Source organism: Siphateles boraxobius, unplaced genomic scaffold (genome assembly GCF_051911475.1).
Source record: "Siphateles boraxobius isolate OS27281-9 unplaced genomic scaffold, OSU_SipBor_1 130, whole genome shotgun sequence".
NCBI lineage: Eukaryota > Metazoa > Chordata > Actinopteri > Cypriniformes > Leuciscidae > Siphateles > Siphateles boraxobius.
In genome coordinates this window covers 8847501-8868831 of record NW_027508734.1, presented here as the reverse complement: position 1 = coordinate 8868831, position 21331 = coordinate 8847501, and the positions used below count along the sequence as shown (strand labels likewise).

General features: G+C 40.4%; 1 protein-coding gene across 8 annotated transcripts in view; it reads right to left on the bottom strand.

The window, feature by feature from the left end:
- Positions 1 to 20759, bottom strand: part of znf638 (zinc finger protein 638) — a 36477-nt gene extending 15718 nt beyond the window's left edge. Inside the window, exon 1 of one of the 8 annotated variants that reach the window (XM_077227713.1) lies at positions 19969 to 20759. In XM_077227713.1, the coding sequence (XP_077083828.1) occupies positions 19969 to 20090 (122 nt within the window). In that variant the 5' untranslated portion in view covers positions 20091 to 20759. Of the gene's footprint in view, positions 1 to 460; positions 607 to 19968 lie in introns of those variants that run through there. The other 7 variants (XM_077227720.1, XM_077227717.1, XM_077227714.1 and 4 more) reach the window with 7 other exon arrangements.
- Between the last annotated feature and the right edge of the window lie 572 nt (positions 20760 to 21331).

Genomic DNA, 21331 nt, shown 5'->3' with positions numbered 1-21331 from the left:
AATATCAAACTGCAAACAACTGCCAAAACACGTATTTGTGATGAGACTGAACAGCTGACCGATCGACCGTGAAGCGTTATAACCAAACAGAAAACTATAACGCTCCCATTACGACACCGCAAGATCGACCGTCGATCATTTCAATGGCGTTATAGTCTGGATGGGGTGTTTGCGTGATGTTTTGTGGCCAGTGGATCTCATTCAGAAATGAAAGCAATGTTTAAATGCACGAAATACGCAATATTGGTGATCTGATGGTCAGATCGGTAGTTAAATCAACTGGATCCGTGCAGGCCTCGGGCTCTGCAGCTTCGCCATTGAGTATCATTTGCTAGGCTACCGCGCTCTTAGTCGGCGTCGTCATTTTACAGAGCAACAAGCACTTTATTCGACAAATAAATCGCCACATTTACATTAAAAGCGCTATAGAACACCATTGCAATGCACCACAGTAACATACCTCGTATTTTAATATGTAAAATCTTACGATGGAAATGCATCCGATGAAGATAACGCTCCGATTTCAGAGGACGGTCGGTTTGCGTCTCAGACGTGACTACTCGATCGACGAGTTGTAGAACAACATATATAGTCAGGAAAACCAATCAAACCAGAATCCTCGTGATACGGAAAAGTCTCAAACTTTCACTTATTGCGTACAGACTTATTATTTCGCGGAAAGAGTGAACTTTTTTGCACCGTAGAAAAAGAGAGACCGGCTTTATGCCTTTTCTTGTAAACAGCAGAGACGGAGTCCTTTCCTTCAATGATATCCAGGAGATGGCAGTGTTTTCATTTTTGAGACTCTGCTGGCTCAGGCAAAGACGTTTCACCCCCATATATTACAATGAAGGCATATATTTATGTATTTTAGCATTTTTATGCTCTCTACGTAATTTTGCATGCGTCATGGTTCACATTTAGTGTGACAAAGCACCTTAACTTAAATTAAGTCATAATCTGATATTCTGAAGTTCAGACTTGCTGCATGTTGATGTTCTTGACATCTAATCCTTGTCACAAGGTCAGAGATTTTGGCACACCAATCATGTCTCTCTCACATTTCTGCAGCTGAACTGATCTTTCTATCACACATTGACTGTCTCACTGCAGTTTTGAAAGAAAATGTATTCAAACAAATATGTATAGATTTTTATTACTTGAATTCTTTGCCATTCCACCGAAAGGGTGACATTCCTGTCCCCAGGACATTATATGTATAAAATTGCATGAAAATTAACTCTTAAATGCATTTTATTATTAAGCAAAATGTCCTGCACATTAAGCTAACTACAAATTTAAAATGTATAAATAAAAACATTAATAAAAACTACATAGAACACTAAAAAATAGCATTTTCTGCGTGTCCCCACTCTCTATCTCTAAACTTTACCATGAAATATGATTATTAAAATCCTTCAGAAATCTTAATTTGTTTGCATTGTTGTGTGACTTTATATCCAATATACGCTGTAAAAAAATTCCATGAGAAAGCTATATTTTATCTAATATTTTAGATAAAATACACATTTTAGTTGTGTCCCAGGGTTTTCACTCAGTCCTGTTACCCTAACACCCCCCCCCCCCCCTCTGAAAAATGTGGAATATTCCACAAGACACATTTTCAACAGGAAGTTGCATCATCTGGATCTTCTGAAGGCAGTGGGAAGACCGAAAGTAAGTCCTCTCATTTTAATTTCTTTATATTTGATGAAATTGTAACTGACTGAGAAGGTAAATCTCAACATACTGTCCTGTTACCTAAATTATTTCTTAATTTTTTTTTTTTTTTTTAAATATTAACTTTTGGTAAGCCACTAGAAATTTCTCAGTGTCCTCATGCTATTAGCATGTATGCTATGTGGCCATCTATTTTTTACAGTCTATGGTGGCCATATGCTATGTATTTGATAACTTTTTCCTTAAAAACTCAATCCTGTTACTTTCAGTCCTGTTACTTATATGAAAAATAACAGGAGTGAATTAAAGTAACAGGAGTGAGTAGAGTCCTCTGTTTTGTTGATTTAATACTGTAAATATTAGTTGATATAATACTATTCAGCTGAATTATGAGTTTTAAGGTTGCAATTACTTATATTGTAGACATTAGCATTAGTTTTACAATGTGAACACCATACTTCCAGGAAGCCAGTTCACCATGAGGTGACTTTAACATTTTGTCTTTGTCTTTCTTATATTTTGTAGAAGATGGAGAAAACCCATACAGGTGCCAGAAACACCCACCTATGGCATATTGCAATGGAAGGAGCGAAATACACCCGCAACCCTCTCTTTTCCCCCTTTTTTGTCTTAACCTCCCTCTTTCTCCCTCCCTCCCTCTCTCTTCTTCTCTCTCTCATTCTTTCTCTTTCCACCTCCTTCAATGTAAAGTACTACTAGCACATAGTACATCACTTCAACACAGAAATCTTATGCACACACAGTCATCTAGACACTCTCCCATACACAGACATATGGACACTCATTCCTGTTACCCAATGTTCATTCCTGTTACTATTTTTTTTCTAAAAAAAATAAATTTAAACCACTGTTTTATCAGTTTTGTTTGGTCCATCATTTATACAATTGTTTAATAAATTAAATTATTTTTAAAAATTATAAACTTGAGGGTTCGGTCTTCGGTCTTGTTTTTTATTGAAATACACCTTGCCTTAATATATAGTGATTTTTTTTGTCACAAATATCAATTATTTGAACATATAACCAACAATTTCTTTAAAATAAACACTTTCTTGTGGGGAAAACAAAGGACTGAGAAAACATTCGTCCATTTTCTGATTAGAAACCTTGTAAAAAATGAAATAAAGTTGCCTGAGATTGACCAATACACATTTTGAATAGTTAAATATGTGCAGTATTAGATTCAGTGTTGAAAAAAGATAAAAAATAAAGTTTAATTTTGAAGAGTTACAACAAGCAAATGTCACCCATTCGGTGGAATGGCCCTGGTTCATTTATTTTCTTGTTCGTTAAATTACGTTCTTGTTAAGACATTTAGTAAATCAATGATGTATTACCATGATGATTTTCAAAAAACATTGCATTGTCTGCATTGTTGATTTTAGCTTTTGTAACTTGTAATTTAGTTGTGATCATGAGAAAGAGATTGGTTTGGGATGCTGGTAATGTCATGACTCAAAGAGTAACCGGAGAGCTGTTATTCGCTTTCGGTGAAATTTTAAATTGAAATTGAAAATTCTGTCATTAACTGCTCAAACGTGCTGCTTTACACGAGAATGAATCTCAGTGGTTCTCACACAGGCGAACATGCTTCTGTTTACCACAACTGTTGTGTGAGTTAATTAATGTTTACATGTGAATAAAAGCCTAAATTAATCTGTTCATCATATAAAGCGAGCGTGTCTCTTCAGAAATTATATTCGTTCAATTATATGCATTATTTACAATCTCTTTATAAACATTTTGAAGTGTCAAAGTGGTGTCAATGGAGGGACAGAAAGCTCTCAGATTTCATCAAAAAGGTCTTCATTTGTGTTCTGAAGATGAACGAAAGTTTTACGAGTTTAGAGCAACATGAGGGTGGCAGAACTTTCATTTTTGGGAACTATCCCTTTAAAGATTTAAACAAGTTCATATACTATAGGTCTTATCTGAGATGTAGATCAAATCTTATTTTAATCACTTTCATCTTTCATAGAAAACCATTAGCTTTAATGGAATCTGACTTTATCCAATCAAGTTTGTTTTGTGTAGTATTTTTAAGGTTATGAGGAAACCCCCTGATCCCTCTCGGTGCATCATATTGCAGATCAGACTCCATTAAGTGTCCCAGAGAAGCTGTGTTATGTGGCTGACAACGTCAAAGATCATGTAAAACACATAATGCACGCAGTAAGTCCCAGCAGGTTGTCATATCTGATAAATCACTTAATAAATCACTTAACCTGTTTTTCATGCATCTTCCTTTCTGGTGGATATTGTTCAAAAGATTGGGATAAGTAAGGTAAAAAAGAAAAGAAAAAGAAAATAACACTTTTCTTTTGCAAGGAAAGTAAAGACTTTTACATTGTTACAAAAATTGTTTAAAATCTGTTTCAAATAAATTTTGTTACCTCATATTCCTAAAATAATCCTGAAAAAAAAGAGGTCACGGTTTCCTCAAAAACATTAAGCAGAAAAACTGTTTTAACATTGATAATAATAAGAAATGTTTCTTGAGCAGCAAATCAGCATATATTAGAATGATTTCTGAAGGATCATGTCACATTCGAACCAAATGCAATGATAAGATGTCCGACCTGCCTGTCAACGTATGTATTTCCATACCTCCGTGTACCTGCTCGTGCAGACATCACACTTCATCGGCGCGTTTCATACTCAAGTTTCATTCGATTTGACAAGCTTCTGAGAACTCCCAAAACGTACGAATTTCGTTTCGGTCGCTTTTGTTCGAAATGGCATCACATCAGTTTGTTCTTCGATTTCGCTTGAAGTATATTGGGGCCTTTAGACAGACGTCAGTCACCGTGCAGCGCAACAGAAACAGTAGGCACCTTTTACAGTTCCTCGTGAACCAAAACAACAAGCTTATACTGTGTTCATGCCATAACTACTGTAATTTTGAAGAGATGGAAACCCGTGACGTTACTTGACCACATGGGCAAAACTCAGTTAACCAGAAGGTCAAGCCTGAGCTGTGTTTCCCAAAAGATTATAAGCCTAAGCAAATTGTAGAAACCCTTTGATGCAAATGGTTTCTATACGGTCTATTTAGGCTTATGATGCTTTTGGGAAACAAAGTCCTGAACAGTTAATTGCAGTGAAAGACACAGAATAGAATAATACTTTCACACTTACTGCTAGTCCTATTGCTCATCTCAGTTTTCCTCTCTTCCTCTTTTCGTCTCAATATCCTTCTCACTGACTCTGGTTTATGTCCAGGTCCAACATAGTGACAGACCAAATTCCTTTAAGCACCAGAGGCCAATTTCAATCAATAACAATTTGGACACAAAGAGAGACAGAGAGAAAGCTGGCCGCGTTACAAACACTTATGATAGGCATGATGATAGGTGTCATTTGCACAGAACTTAGATAAACTGTTCGCCCTTTTCATCCCTTCCCCTTCAAGCATTATTGTAGTACTTGCACTAGCTGTAGCTACATTATCGGCAGCTGACATGGCACCATTTGTCCTTGTCTGGCAGCATAAATTATGTGGACAGTGAGGGGTCCTGTTAACAGATAACTAATTAAATATAACAAGAATAAATGCCCCCCAGGGCTTGGGGGAATACCTAACACTCAGCGCTAGAGGACAGACTCTCCCAGGAGCCCTTCAGTTCTTAAAAGGTCACGATAACATCATGTCTTCATGGCAGAGGGAGCTCAGGCTACAAGTAATTTCAGCTTGCATGAAACCCGCTGCGTCTTATTTTAGACATCTAGGTTTAGTGTCAGATCAAAGAATAAATCACATTATATATTGTGCATTCTGTTTATTATATTAAAGATTTATTATTTTTGTTTTTGAGGTTTTCATTCTTGAATGTTCAAAAAACTCCTTATTTTTCACATATTTCACAGTGTTGCAGCACCTCTCTTCCCAGTCTGTCAGTAACACTCTGGCTGCGTCTGAAACCACATACTCTCTTGAGTAGGTTCTTATTAAGTTATTACTTCACGGCTGCCAAAAAAGTATTTTATAGAATGAGTGTGTGTATGAACGTAATCTGAATGTACTGCATCTGTCATGTTGTCTTTATCATGTGATCTACCAGTACTTCTTCACTGTCATTCACAAATTCTCTCCTGTGGCCTCATGGGATAGTTAAGTCTCCATCGTATGCACACTTCACAATCTCGCCGGAAGTAGTAGGTGATCTGGACACTTTTTGCCTCTTTTATGAGTACTGTGAATTCAGACATACTTCTTTTGTCACATACTGTTTTTCGCCTACTATATAGTAGGGAAGTATGTGATTTCGGATGCAGCCTTTGTTTAGTTCTTGTCTCTATGAAGCCCCTCCTTCTAAAAAGCGCAATGTGCTCTGATTGGTCGGCTGGATCAGTGTGTTGTGATTGGTCAACCGCTTCATGTGTGTTTCTTAAATGTCACGCCCCTCACCATAACCACGAGTTTTTAACACTCAACCCAACCAGGTCCCACCCTTTATTTTGCATATGCTTTGGGCGGGAATTATTTAAATGAGGAATACGTGTTTGTTTCTGGAAGAAAACTCAAGACTACAATGGAGGCGTTTTCATGGATTCAGAAACAGTGACACTGATAAAGAGAAAAACTGCCTTGGAAGTGACTTTGTGCTTTGTAACTTTGCATGGCTACATGTAAGTTTATGAATGTTAATTAATTTCACCATCTATAGATGGCTATTAGACATGTTCTATGGTCAGACCACATCATGCAGTGAATTCTGATTCATTGTGTAGCTTTCTATTGTACCACCTGTAATATTATATTGATGATTATACTGTAATGTTGAAAGCAGATAATTAACATTATATGAACTATTGATATATTTGGTTATAATTTGTAAAAAAATCATAGGCATTAATATGCCATCCCGTTAGCATGAAACACGGTCACCTTGTAATTTTTACAGTGAATTTCTGACAACCACAGCTGCTGTTTTTTTTAACATGATTTTAACAGGATTATTTTTTTCAGTGTCGGGTACCTCTATATTAAGGTCTAATTAATGTTAATGTTTTGGATTGGTGGTGAATATGAAAGAACATCCTGTCATAGCATGATTCCTATGGGTGACTACTGGTTAGCTCAAATGTGCTGGCTAATGTTTCCATACTGAAAGCTTCATTCTGGGCTCTGGTTTCATCATCCCATCTGAAATTAGTTCTTTCAGCACCTCGGCACCATCTATTTCAGAGTACAGACACACACAGATAAACACTTACACACCCTCATGCAAACACAACCCCTTTAACCTTCTACTACACCCGTGATCTCATAATTGTGCATGCTGGTGAGGCGTTTTATGGTAACAGTGTCCTCAGATATGTTCACAATCTTTTCCACAGTAACTGAAAACTGACCATTCCTCATTTCAGCTGTCGTCATCCAACTCCTTTTCTTCCAAAGTCTGCTCTAGTTAATGTGTTTGGTAATTTTTCGATCTATGGTGGTATGTATAAAACCTTTATTTTTTAATATTGAATACTATCGGATATATTCAATTTCATTGAATACGTTTATTGATTTTAAAATAGTTCCTGTAAGTACGTGAGCCATAGTCCAACAGGTAATCTGTGAACACCCTGTATATCCCCTTGAGGTTTGGGTCTGGCTGAGTTGACATGACACCCTTTAAATCAGCATTGCTTCTCTGAATTACCTTTCACAGGGTTCAAGAGAGTTTCTGGCTAGTTGATGGAACTGTCACTTGGCCTTTTGGGACAGTGCCACATTGTTTCCGAAAATGTTCAGTGGACATCTTGTACATCCATTTTTTTTGCCTGGAAAATGCTATTTATGTGTTGCAAATTCTGCTGATTTGTCATCAAGATAATATTATCTAGCAGATATATAGATGAGGTCACTCACAAAAATGAATTCACCTTGAAAGCATCAATAAGAAAGTATTGAAAACCACATACTTTCCATCATATGACATTGTATTCCAGAGAAGGTGTGTTTATGAATTTATGGGGTTGCATTACAAATTAAAAATGTAAAAATCGTATTTTATCAATACGATTTTTTTTAAAGAAATTAAAAAATGTATTCAGCAAGGATGCATTAAATTGATCAAAAGTGACACTAAAGACATTTAAAAATGTTACAAACGTTTTCTATTTTAAATAAATGCGGTTTTTTACACTTTCTATTGATCAAATAATCCAGGGAAAAAATTTACCCACAAAAAATATTAAGCAGCACATTGATTATGAAATGGTTTTTGAGCACCAAATAATATAAGAATGATTTCTGAAGGATCATGTGACACTGAAGACTGGAGTAATGATGCTGTAAATTCAGCTTTCGCATCACAGGAATAAATTATTGTATTGTATGTAAAATTAAAGTATTGATCATATATGCACCCTTTGTAAGCATAAGAGACTTCTTTCAAAAACAAAAATAGGTGTGAAAAATGAAATGTGTCATAACAAAGTGCTTAAAAATCAAGCTTGTTTCATGTTCACTTACTAGACCGTTTAGGGCTTTAGTTTCTCAGGTCTTAAATATTGGGAGGCTGGTTACTGTACTATGACAACATGTGCACTACACTTACTTGTGCAACTGTTAGGGCTGCAAGCCCTTAACATGCACACACACACACACACACACACACACACACACACACACACACACACACACACACACACACACACACACACACACACACACACACACACACACACACACACACACACACACACACACACACACACACACACACACACACACACACACACACACACAATCACGGTAAACCACTCAAGCCCATAGAACATATTCAAAAACGTATGTAACCTTTCTGAAGGAGGAACCCATAAATCTTGTTAAGGGGCCCAGATATAGATATACTCTACTGCCCATCTAAGGTCCTTATAGTATTAAAACTGAACCAAGGCCAATAGCCAAGGTCATGGCAACATGTGCTAAGAACATAGCAGATCAGGATATAGAATATAAATGTGTATGTGAATAAGTTTTTAGTATGATTGTTTTTAGCAAGGTTGTTGTTATGACAAAGTAATGTCACCCTGTTAAAGGTGAATAGGAACCACATTAAACATTCTAGTATTCAGTTTCTGATAACAACTAGTACCAGGAGACTATGATTAACACATTATTGGCAATTTTGCCAATAAATCCTGCCAAGGTTGGAATAGTCTGTTCAGGCTTTCTGTCTCTTATCCCATATCTCTCTTCAGTTATATATGTATATATATCCTCCTGAGACCCAGAAAAAAAAGTTGTTTTGAATTTATTTTTCTTCCCCATGTCATCACATTGTTTAGAGCATAAGAAAAAATGGTAAAAAAAAACATTTTTGAAAAATGATATTTTATTCATATGCTATGTACTCTGTAGTGGACACCAGGACTCAGTTGTTTAAAAAAATAAAATTACATGAAATTATATGTATAGGCAAAAACAATGGAAATTTTCTTTCAATCACCAAATTTTTTTTAGGTTTCAGGATTTTTTTTAAGCAAAATTTGTATAAAGATGATTCTCAACTACGTTATGAAGAATATAACGAAATGAATTGATACACCATTTTACTTTATGCAATATGTGGGTAAAATGGCCATAAATTAATATTCCCATTCAATGCAATGTATCTATACACTGTGTCTAATGCGCACATTAATGTGTTCTTGGAGTAACATTTAATGAAAAAAGAAGTGTAATAATTTGAGTAATAATTATATACATTTTAATAATAATATATAATATTTCATAGGAATATTGATGTATAATTTATTTCCATATTTACTTGTTGTGTCTCCCAAAATGCCTGATAAACATGCTGTAAGTCCTGATGTCCTCTACAGTGGACATGAATGAAATCAATGTCCAGTCATTTTTTTATTTGAAACCCCACAACGGTTTCCTGAGATGTTGCTTTATGAAATACAATTTGAAAAGTAGTCCGATTTAAATTAAAATTATAATATATTATCATTATCATATTTAAAGTCTATTCCTGGGTCCCAGGAGGATATATATATATATTCAGCCCCCTGTATAGAATCCCTCAAAACAGCACAAATCTGCAAAACAGGTGTTGTCTAAAGCACACCTGATGCAACTGATCAAGTGCTTCATTAGTTGAACCAGGTGTGCTTGAGCTAGAACACATGAAATATGTGAACTGGTTTGTTGAGTGTCACGTTTGATTACATGTTAGACATATGGCTACGTCAAAAGAATGGTTCAAAGAGTTAAGAGAAGATATCGTCTTCACCTTCACAAAAAAGGAACAGGATACAAAAAAGTAGCGAAGGCACTAAATGTTCCTAGAGACACCGTTGGAAGCATAGTTCGCAAGTTTTGATGTCATACTCCGATCGGTCTGCACAGCAGAAGTCGAACACACCTAATGGCTCTCTTTAAGAATAGCCCATTGAATAATTGGTTCACCCGATTGCTCCGATCAAAAAAATGTGGTGTCCAAAAATCGTCTCAGGTTACTATTGTAACCATAGTTCCCTGAGAACAGGGAACGAGACGATGCGTCCATCGACGCCATGGGAACGCCCCCAGCGTGACTGCGTCTGAAGCATCTATGTCAACTAGTCCAATGGAAAGAATGAGCGTCACGGGCGGGTGACGTCATGACCAGGATATGATAAAAGCACATCCGGTTGCAAACCGGCATTAGCTTCGAAAATTGCAGAAGCAAGCCGATCACAGGGATGCAGGAAGTAAGGCAGGGTGACGCATCGTCTCGTTCCCTGTTCTCAGGGAACTATGGTTACAATAGTAACCTGAGACGTTCCCTTACGAAGGGAACTCAACGATGCGTCCATCGACGCCATGGGAACGAGAATACCCAAAGCGCCAGAATTCCAAGTACCTGAGTGTCAGTCTGTTGTAACTAAGCACTAAGCACCTGAGAACCTGGGGCAGCATCCAGGTCCAAACTGTAAAACCTGACGAATGTGAGCGGTGAGGACCAGCCTGCCGCATCACAAACGTCTTGGAGGGAAACCCCAAATAACAAGGCTTTAGAGGCCGCCATACCCCTCGTTGAGTGAGCTCTGACCACCAAGGGACACGGATGGTCAGAGTGCTCGTATGCAAGTGAAATAGCCTCGACTATCCACTTGCTAACCGTCTGTTTAGAAGCAGGAAGACCCTTCTTAGGTGATCCAAAGCAAATAAATAACTGGTCGGACTTCCTCATAGAAGATGTCCGATGAACATAAGTATCCAGTGCTCGCACTGGACACAAGAGGTTCAGCCTTTCCTGGTCCGCAGATGTAAAAGGAGGAGGACAGAAAGCCTGCAGCACGATAGGCCTCGGAATCAAGGTCGGCACCTTAGGGACGTATCCCTGTTTTGGATATAAGAATGCCTTGACCATCCCCGGTGCAAACTCAAGGCAAGTGGGGGAAACCGAAAGGGCCTGAAGGTCTCCAACTCTCTTAAGGGACGAAATAGCTAGCAGAAAGATAGTCTTAAGGGTAAGAAATTTCTCTGAAACCGAATCTAAGGGCTCGAATGGAGCCCTAGAAAGGCCTTCTAGTACTAATGCCAAATCCCAAGCTGGCACCCTAGTGCGAGTTGCAGGCCTCAGCCTCAGTGTGCCACGAAGGAAACGTGTAATCAGGGGGTCTCGACCCAACGATGTACCCCCAACCAGGGCGTGGTAAGCCGCAATGGCCGCCACGTAAACCTTAAGTGTGGAAGGACATAAACCTGACGTAAAGCGCTCCTGCAAGAACTCGAGTACTGTGTTCACAGAACAGTTAACCGGATCCCACTGATGTCGGTGACACCATACAGAAAAAACTTTCCATTTCAGCGCATATAGTTTCCTAGTAGCTGGAGCTCTGGAGCTTAGGATGGTCTCAGCAGCCTCAGCTGAGAGACCACTCTCTATGAGTTGGGCCCCCTCAGAGGCCAAACCCACAGGTTCCAAATCTCTGGCCGAGGGTGAAATATTGTGCCCCCGGCCTGAGACAGAAGGTCTCTCCTGATCGGGATCTCCAAGGGAGGACCGTCTAAGAGATGGATCAGGTCCGCAAACCAGATCCGACTCGGCCAGCGTGGTGCTACAAGCAGTAGGCTTATTCCGTACTGGCGGACTCGTTCCAGAACTCCTGGGAGCAGAGCAACAGGGGGAAATGCGTACAGACGTAGCCTCGGCCACGTCTGCACCATAGCATCCAGCCCCAGAGGGGCTGGGTGAGTAAGGGAGAACCAAAGTGGACAGTGCGTCGTGTGCTGAGACGCAAACAGATCCACCTCTGCTTGGCCGTAAAACTCCCAAATTTTCTCCACCGCCTCGGGGTGGAGTCTCCAATCCCCTGGCCTCAGCTCCTGCCTCGACAGGATGTCTGCCCCCACATTCTGGTCCCCAGGAATATACACTGCCCTCAGGGAGAGTACCTTCCCCAGAGACCACAGGAGGATCTGGGGGCGCCAGTTTGCAGAGCGGACGTGACCGCAGACCCCCCTGACGGTTCAGATAAGAGACCACTGATGTGTTGTCTGTTCGTACAAGCACATGATGGCCCCTCAGGTCTGGGAGAAACTGTCTCAACGCATTGAAGACAGCCATCATCTCCAGGCAATTGATGTGCCACGAAAGATGATGACTTTTCCACAGACCCTGAACCGAGCGGCCTTCCATTACCGCTCCCCAGCCGGTGAGGGAAGCATCTGTCGAGATCGTAACACGATGGCAAAGAGCTCCCAATACCGGACCCTGGGTTAAGAACCAATGTTTCCTCCATATAATTAAGGCACGAAGGCACCGCCGCGTGACCTTGATCATACGAAGTGGGTTTCCCCTCGGGGAGAACCCTCTGGTCCTTAGCCACCACTGTAAAGGTCTCATGTACAGCAGGCCAAAAGGAATCACGTTGGACGCTGCCGCCAAGAGACCCAACAGTCTCTCGAACTGTTTCACAGTGCGTGACTGGCCTAGCTTTAGCTCTTTGGTGGCTGTCAGGATAGCAGCTACACGAACGGGCGATAGAGTGGCCCGCATCGTCACTGAATCCCATACCACACCAAGGAAAGTGGTTCTCTGTACTGGAGAAAGAACACTCTTCTTGGCGTTGAGCCTCAACCCCAACATCTGCATATGAGCGAGAACGACACCTCGGTGCCGAACCGCCGACTGCTCTGATTCCGCCAGAACCAGCCAGTCGTCGATGTAGTTCAGAATACGTATGCCCTGAAGCCTGAGAGGGGCTAGAGCTGCATCCACGCATTTCGTGAACGTGCGGGGTGATAAAGCTAGACCGAAAGGAAGAACCCGATATTGGTATTCTTTGCCCCCGAAAGAAAACCTTAGGAACTTCCTGTGATGAGGGAGGATGGAGATATGGAAGTAGGCGTCCTTCAGATCTATCGTGACAAACCAGTCCTCGGATCTGATTTGAGTCGCGATCTGTTTGAGTGTCAGCATCTTGAACTTGAGTTTCTGTACTGAACGATTCAACAGACGAAGATCTAAAATGGGACGCAACCCCCCATCCTTTTTTGGAACAATGAAATAACGGCTGTAAAAACCCGACTCTCTGTCGGGTGAGTACACCTGTTCTATAGCTTCCTTTGCTAACAGGGCCTTTACCTCTTGCTCCATTACCAGAGCCTGCTCGGGATGCACCACTGTGGGCAGCACCCCGTTGTAACGAGGAGGACGAGAACCAAACTGGATTCTGTATCCTTTCTCTACAATCTGCAGGACCCAATGAGAAATATTCGGCAGAAGCTTCCACGCTGCCAGAAAATTTACTAAGGGAACCAGCCTCTCGAGGCTGGTCTCTGGTGTTATCGAGACAGCCAATTCCGGAGCCTGAAACATAATGGCAGGAACTACCTGAACTGGCCGCTCTAAGGCCCCCCTCAGAGGGCGCGAAACCGATGCTGTGCCGCAGCATAGCATCAGCGACTCGCTGGAGACCGCTGCGCCCTGAAGCACCGAGGGTGGCAGGGTTGGCAGAACGGTCTCGTGAGGACCCCGAAATGGAACGGGCACCGTAAAATGAGGTGTACACCGCTCCACTTCGGTCGGGGCTGTCCTCACAGGCCTGATGCGTGAACATCAGGACCTTTTTTTTTTTTTTTGAACCGAAGTCTTCTTCGCCTGAAGAACGGTCCTCAGATCCGGCTTCGACTTAGAAGACTTCGGTTGAGAGGGTTGCGTCTGTCTCCAGTCTCTACGTGGAGGTGCACGAGATGCAACACTCTCTTTCTGATGCACACGATATGATGAGCTCGACGGCTGGGGCTGCTCACGCCCAGCAGCCCCAGGGGGCTGGACACGGCGAGGGATAAACTTTTTAAAAGCGTCAGCTTGCTTTTTAGACTCCTGAAATCTCTCGACGACCGCGTGGACTGCGTCGCCGAAGAGACCAGAAGGTTCAAGCGGAGCATCTAATAAAAAAGCTCGATCTTTTTCTTTAATCTCTGACAGATTTAACCATAAATGTCTCTCAGTAGCTACCAAGGCTGCCATAGACCGCCCAATTGCTCTGGCGGTCTCCTTAGTAGCCCTGAGAGAAAGATCGGTAGCCCGACGAAGTTCTCGAATATCGTCATGAGAAATTCCCTCACTACTATCCAGATCCCCCAGCAGGTCAGCTTGATAAGCCTGAAGCACTGCCATTGTGTGCAGACATGCTCCAGCTTGACCTGCTGCCGTATAAGCTTTGCCCACTAAAACCGAGGTGGCTTTAAGCGGTCTAGTGGGCAAAGCCGAGGCTTTCAGGGACGATGCGGGACCAGGCGAAAGATAGCTGGCTAAATTCTGTTCCGCCTGGGGCATCGCCTCATAACCATACTCTTTTAGCCCTCTTATTCTCGAATAAGTGTTAACTTGAGGGCTAAAAAGTCGTGAAGAGTAAGGTTTATTCCACGATTTCGATATTTCATTATGAAGATCGGGAAAAAAGGGAAGCCCTCGTGGTGGAGATAATGTCGTGGAAGATAAAAAGCGCTCATCTAATTTACTTTTAGGACGAGCGCCTTTATTCTCAGATGGCCATTCAATATTTAATTTCTCTACAGCCCGTGACATAACATCCACCAGCTCATCATATGCTGGGGAAATAAATTGTGAATCTCTTTCCCCCATGTGTGTGCTTTCACTCTCCATACTCATAACATCGACCTCCTCGGAGGAAGAGCATTGAAGTAATGGAGGGCTCTCTCCCCGGGCGGAAGAAACCGCAGTGCGTGCTTCCGACACCGGGGGGAGAGCGCTGGATCTTCCGGGTAAGGAAGGAGAAAAGGCCCGCGGACCCGTCTCCAACCCCTCCGAAAGATCCTTTTGCGATCCCCAGGAATGCATTCTCCGCGCCGCCTCGGCAGACGCGGGTCCTGATCCCTGAGGATCGCGAGCCTGCCCACTCTTTTCATCAAAGAGTGACAGGCGAGAGCGGAGCATGCGGAGCGGTAGCATTTCACAGTGTTGACACTCAGCCCCCTCGAAGGCTGAGACCGCATGCTCCACTCCCAAACAAATGACACAAAGCTCGTGTGTGTCCCCACCCGTTAAATAACGCGGGCAGGGAGGAACACACTGCTTGTACACTTGTTTCGCCATAACGTTTCCGAATAAATTGCAACAGACAACAATAAATAGACAGAGACAGTATAACACAGATCGCTTGCTGAGGCAACAGAAGCTAATGCCGGTTTGCACCGGATGTGCTTTTATCATATCCTGGTCATGACGTCACCCGCCCGTGACGCTCATTCTTTCCATTGGACTAGTTGACATAGATGCTTCAGACGCAGTCACGCTGGGGGCGTTCCCATGGCGTCGATGGACGCATCGTTGAGTTCCCTTCGTAAGGGAACTATTTTTGAACACCACAAAGGTCTGAGTTTATGTGTGAGGTTTATAGATTTGGCTATTTAGTTCACAGTAGGGTTGTTTGGACATTTTTATGCCATTTCAAAGTACACATAGAGGAAACCAATTGCATGAGGGAGAGTAGGGGGAATTAAACCATAATCTCCTGGTATTTATTTTGTCAACGTTCAATCAATGGCATAAGCCTGTGGCTGTGACTACTTCCAGAACAAACAAACCAGAGTCATAAATCTGTTTCAGATTGCATTCAGACTTTCATCAATCCATGGGATCATCACTATAGCGTTATGTTACAGGCCATATCACGGGTCTCGATTAGGAGGCTACAGTAGATTGTCGCCTTCTAAAATACAACAGTCCACGTAATTGTTTTCAGAAGATTCCTTTGCTTAAATTTCATCATAACTTTGAAATGATTGTCCGCTAGCAGGTGACTGATTGGTTTATGCAGTGAAGGTCATCATTCAGCATGGTTTAGATCACCATCTTTTAAGTCATGACCCTTAGCTATGTGCTGAATTTATGAATGCAATGTGTTGTGTGCAGCCGTTTTATTTGGTTTGCATTCAGCTGTTTGACATGACTGGCCCTTCAGTTCAAGGGTCTATTTGGAGCGAGCAGCATGTAGTGTTAGTGCGAACCAGACAGACAGCAAGAAGACATTGTGTCCTATGCCTCGTGTGCTTTGTGAATATGTCATGAATATCTCTTTAAATACATAATTAGTTTGCTCGCAAGGCGTGTATGATGAGTATAATGATATAAGTGATATTTTTGATGAGCATAATGATGACATTGAGAATGTAGAGATTAATGATGATATTTTAGCAATGATTGTGATTACGAAGATGATTAGAAAAATTATTTTACAAATGATGATTTTAAAATTAAAACATGATTTCACAGAATGGCATTTATTATATGTGGGGGTGGAAATGGCATATCAGTCTATATCAGAGTAATGGAGGCGCTGGAATTTACAAGAATACCACAGCGGACACACTGTGGGCTCTTCCAGACAGTCTCTCTGCAGTCCCACACGACTATTATGTGCAAATGTCAATGTCAAAAGCCCAACTCACAGATTAGCAACAACAACCATCCACACAGTGCTGTGTGTTCTCTAATTGTAAGTTACAGTTACATGTTACAGTAATGCACTTACAATGAAAGTACACTGGGCATGGATGAAGTTTGTTTTTTTGTTAATGCACTTGTTCAGGATTTTTTTGTAATTAAGTTTGCTGTAATTTTGTCTAAATTTGTCTCAATTGTCAGCATTTGTTGTCCTAGAAAGGATAAAGCTATAGAGGATGGCTAGATAGATGGATGGATGGATGGAAGAAGGGAGGGAGGGAGGGAGGGATGGCAGTTGGGTGTATAGATGGAGGGAGGCAGGTATGGATAGATTAATGGATAAATGGATGGAAGAAGGGAGGGAGGAATGGAGGGGAGGGGTGGTGGATGTATGGAGGAGGGAGGGAGGGATGGCAGTTGGGTGTATAGATGGAGGGAGGCAGGTATGGATAGATTAATGGATACATGGATGGAAGAAGGGAGGGAGGAATGGAGGGGAGGGGTGGTGGATGTATGGAGGAGGGAGGGAGGGATGGAAGTTGGCTAAATTATTAGTTTTGAGATGAGGCAACTTTTCTAGTTGGTCAACATTTTGTTATGGATTAACAATGTAATTGTGAGGAGAGTCTAATTTCATTTAAACAGTCCTTTACCAGTTGGACTGTCATTTAATCAGTAATTTAAACAGTTCCTTTCATATAGTTCATGTAATTATTACTACATATTTTCACTATGATGTCTCATGCTCAAAAACACACACTGACTGTCTATTTAACGTTTATTAATTGTCCTCTGGACACAGCAAAGATTATTTTCTGACTTAGTATTTTTGTATTGTTGATAGTAAAAACATCAAAACATTCTTAAATAAAGATACGTTTACTTGAGAATGCTTTCCCGTTCCCTCGAAAAACTTTGCATTCGCTGGCAAAGTACTCAAAAGGTTCAAAAGTTCTTGAGGAAACAAAAGCATTGACTTAAAGTCCACCAGTAGTCAATACTTTTATCCCTTAAAACTCATCTTTAATCATCAAATGACATATTTAAACGCTTTTTCCTATGAAAATAAATTCGTCATACCTTAAAATAGCTAGAATGATACTCTACACCCTTGCTTCATTTAGTGTACATGGAACCATGAATATGTTCCCTTTTGCCGTCTCTGAGACAGCTGCCTTCTAACAAGCAGTATCCTTAGAAACACTTTGAACTAATATACATCATACATTATTCACCCACTATATTGCTAGATGTACACAATTTTTTATATCAACAGAAAATAGAAGATAACCTGGCTTCTCTTGAGACTACCCTGCTTTGGAGCATAGTTAATGATATGCTAAAGCCCGCCCCCCTTGTGACGGGATTGGTTACGTTTGTGACGTTCAGGGATTTCAGACGTCAGAAAATACTCGGCAATGGTGTTGACTGATGAATTTGCACATGGTTTGTCTTACAGCATATTAAAAACACCACATAGACATATAAACAACAATAAAAACTTGACTTTCAACACAGGGGGTCTTTATTTTTTCTCCCATCTCATTTTTTCCCCCACCACCATATCCCTTTAGGGGCTCCATACTTATCTGTTTATCTTTTATTAATAAAAACATGCTAGTTTGCTCATCTTCAGAGTATCAAAGTCAGTTTTTGTTAGAGCAGTCCTGTCCCAGACAGCAGAGGAAGATCCATTGTTAGTTTGAGGAATAAGGGAGGAGAAGTGGATGTGAATTGGAGAGAGAACAACAAAATCCTTTCATCCACAGATCGGGGGGAGAGGTTACATCAACCAGCTCAGTCGGGACAAAGGAGAACATACCAAAGCAACAATCAGTCCGTAATCATTGCACTTTTATAAGAAGTCACGGAAAATACTGCTTTAAATTAAACCTTCAATACCTACATATTAACAGAATAATGTCGAATCCTGTTCTGTTTGGATTGCATCTTTCAGTTAGTTATGTGGGAGATCCTGTATGTGTAATAATATCTGAACCAGTGTTAATCTGGGCTGAGTGACGAGAGGAATGTGACATGAAGTAAGCAACAGTATCCTCTAGTCATGTGATCAAGAGAATGAAGCTAGGCCGCAAATGTACAATTATGAAGCTTGCAAGAACACAGAGAAACCTTTCATGTTCTCATCTGGGGGCAGAGAGTATTAGGGGGTGGAGATGTCTTAAATATGTCTCCAATTACGTACATAATAAAACAAAATAAATTTTTGTTTTTTTAAAGTCACAAGTAACAATTTTTAGTGTACTGGATATATATTAAAACAATTACCATGCTGACTTTGGGATTATAGTACAGGGGTAAAAACTCATGTTGGTTCAAGAGTATATTTTATACATGATAATAACATTCCTTTGCATAGCAAACTGCAGACAAAACAGCTGCTGTTCCCTGAAGGCAGCGGAAAACCAAACCCTAGAGCTTATTTTTTCATGCTAGTTGGTCTAAGGACAATTATAAATGGATACAACATGGATTATATAATTAGACTATTGCCATCAGAGGATACTGACTCACACAAAAGGAATGAAACCAGACGTAATGGTCTATGATTATAGATGCCTTTACCAGCACAAACATGTTTTGATTTGATGTGGCATTGCCAAAAAAAACTTTACTTAAATCATATTCATGTTAATGCTAATTATTTTCGTAGAACTACACAGTAGAAAATCATATAATTAATGAATATATATACACATAAAAACAAGATACTGATCATGTAACTGAATAACTGCATAAGACATTATGACTTGTTTTTATGGATTGTATCTTGAATAAAAGTGTATTTTGTTCTACTGCACTGGAAAAATATTGAACTTTTTTATATTTGAAAAGTAAGTGAAACAATCAAGACAAAATACACTTGTATGAAAGATACATTCTCTGAAAACAAGCCTCGATATTTATGCAGTGCTACTCTTTGAGTGAATTTAACTCGGTTTAAGGATTTTAAGTTTTTTTTTTCTCTGTGTAAGGAAATAATCTCTGAAACCGATTTGAAAAGTTCTTCTACTTTGTAATTTTAGAAAGTCAATCAATTCATGTCAACATATAAAGTTTAGGACAAGACATAACAAAAAACAGGCACATGAGCGTGACACAAACTGCAACAAATCTCACATCCAGACATGTTAGCGAATTAAACAACATAAGATGGGAGAAAACACACAAAAATATTCTTTTTTCTCTTTGTTTCAGGTCCAAAGTTTCAAGCCACACATTTTTAGACATAAAAAGCACTTTATTGCTGAATCTTGATCGGCTCCTACCATAAAATAAACCACAACTGATCCAGAATAAGAATAAAAAGTTGGTTTTAAAACACATCTCCACTTACCTATTTGGGGCATTTGGTTGGGAGAAGAGAGCCAGGCTATTGACCTGTTTGTTGACATTGTTACTTATGATAGCATTCGTTCCGCCATCTTGGAAATTTAGTTTCTTATTGCTCTTTACCATGTCTTCTGCAGAAAAGCTGCTCCTGTAGCACTCACACCTGTCCTGGGCCACAAAGAGACGTTAAAATCCACAAAAAAAAACAAAAAAAAAACCCCACAGGAATAGAGTCTGAGATTCACAAAGGCTTTCAGAAGGTTGGAAAAGTGTCTAATTGATTATAGTTGAAGGGCATTGATGAGGAATCAACACATGATGGGATGCTGGTTGTTGCGGATGGTCTTAGGATGATGGATTTGTTGCTGATCCGTAAGTGGAGTTGCAAACAGGGAATTGTTGCTACACAAGTTATCTGGTGCAGGGGGTAACAAATAAGCGTTGAGATTAACGGGTCACAAAAAGTTGTCCCAAAAAAGTTGTCCCAAAATAATCAAACCGTCCAAAAGATGAAACCAGAGCTAGAAGATTTTCATTTGACATACAACGAAATTTCTTTCTTCACCAAAAATGTTGAGAAAATCAAGCCCATTAACAAAAACACACGTTCATATGCTGCAAATACTCCTAAAAAAGGAAAGGGTCAGAAACAGAAAAACTTTAGTATCGGCTTCTCCATCCTAGTTGTCTTCTCTGACAGCTATTAAAGATGAGACTGGGATTGCTATGGGTGTCATGGGATTTCAAGCCACACAGTTTCTGCCACCCGGATCAGTCAGCTGTTGTAGCTGAACCACAGTGTCACATGCCGGACGTCTGTAGGGAGGGGAGAAAAGAGAGATCTAGAGAGGGGGAAAGAGAAAAAGAGAGAGAGAGAGAGAGTGAGTTATGGCATTTCCCTCTCTCCTTGGTAGCAAAGGGTAATTTAAAGAGACATTCCTTCCTTCTATATCCCGTGCCTTCATTTACATCTCCTGTCCCATTCCTCTCTGTCTCTTTTTATCTATCTATCTCGCTCTTATAGCTAACTGCTGACCCCATGTGTTGGCTCATTTCCCTTGCAGACTTTCTGTTCTTACATAAGACCTCCCATGGGAGTAATTTGAACTATTAAATTAAAATATCCCACCGGTTAAGATTAACACTATCCATTTCCTTTCAAGGCCTCGAGACCATGTCACTTGTCCTTTATAATGTCAAACATCAGATTCGAGATCTGAATCTGGAATCATGGGCAAGGATATAGATAGATAGATAGATAGATAGATAGATAGATAGATAGATAGATAGATAGATAGATAGATAGATAGATAGATAGATAGATAGATAGATAGATAGACAGATAGATAGACAGACGGACAGGTAGA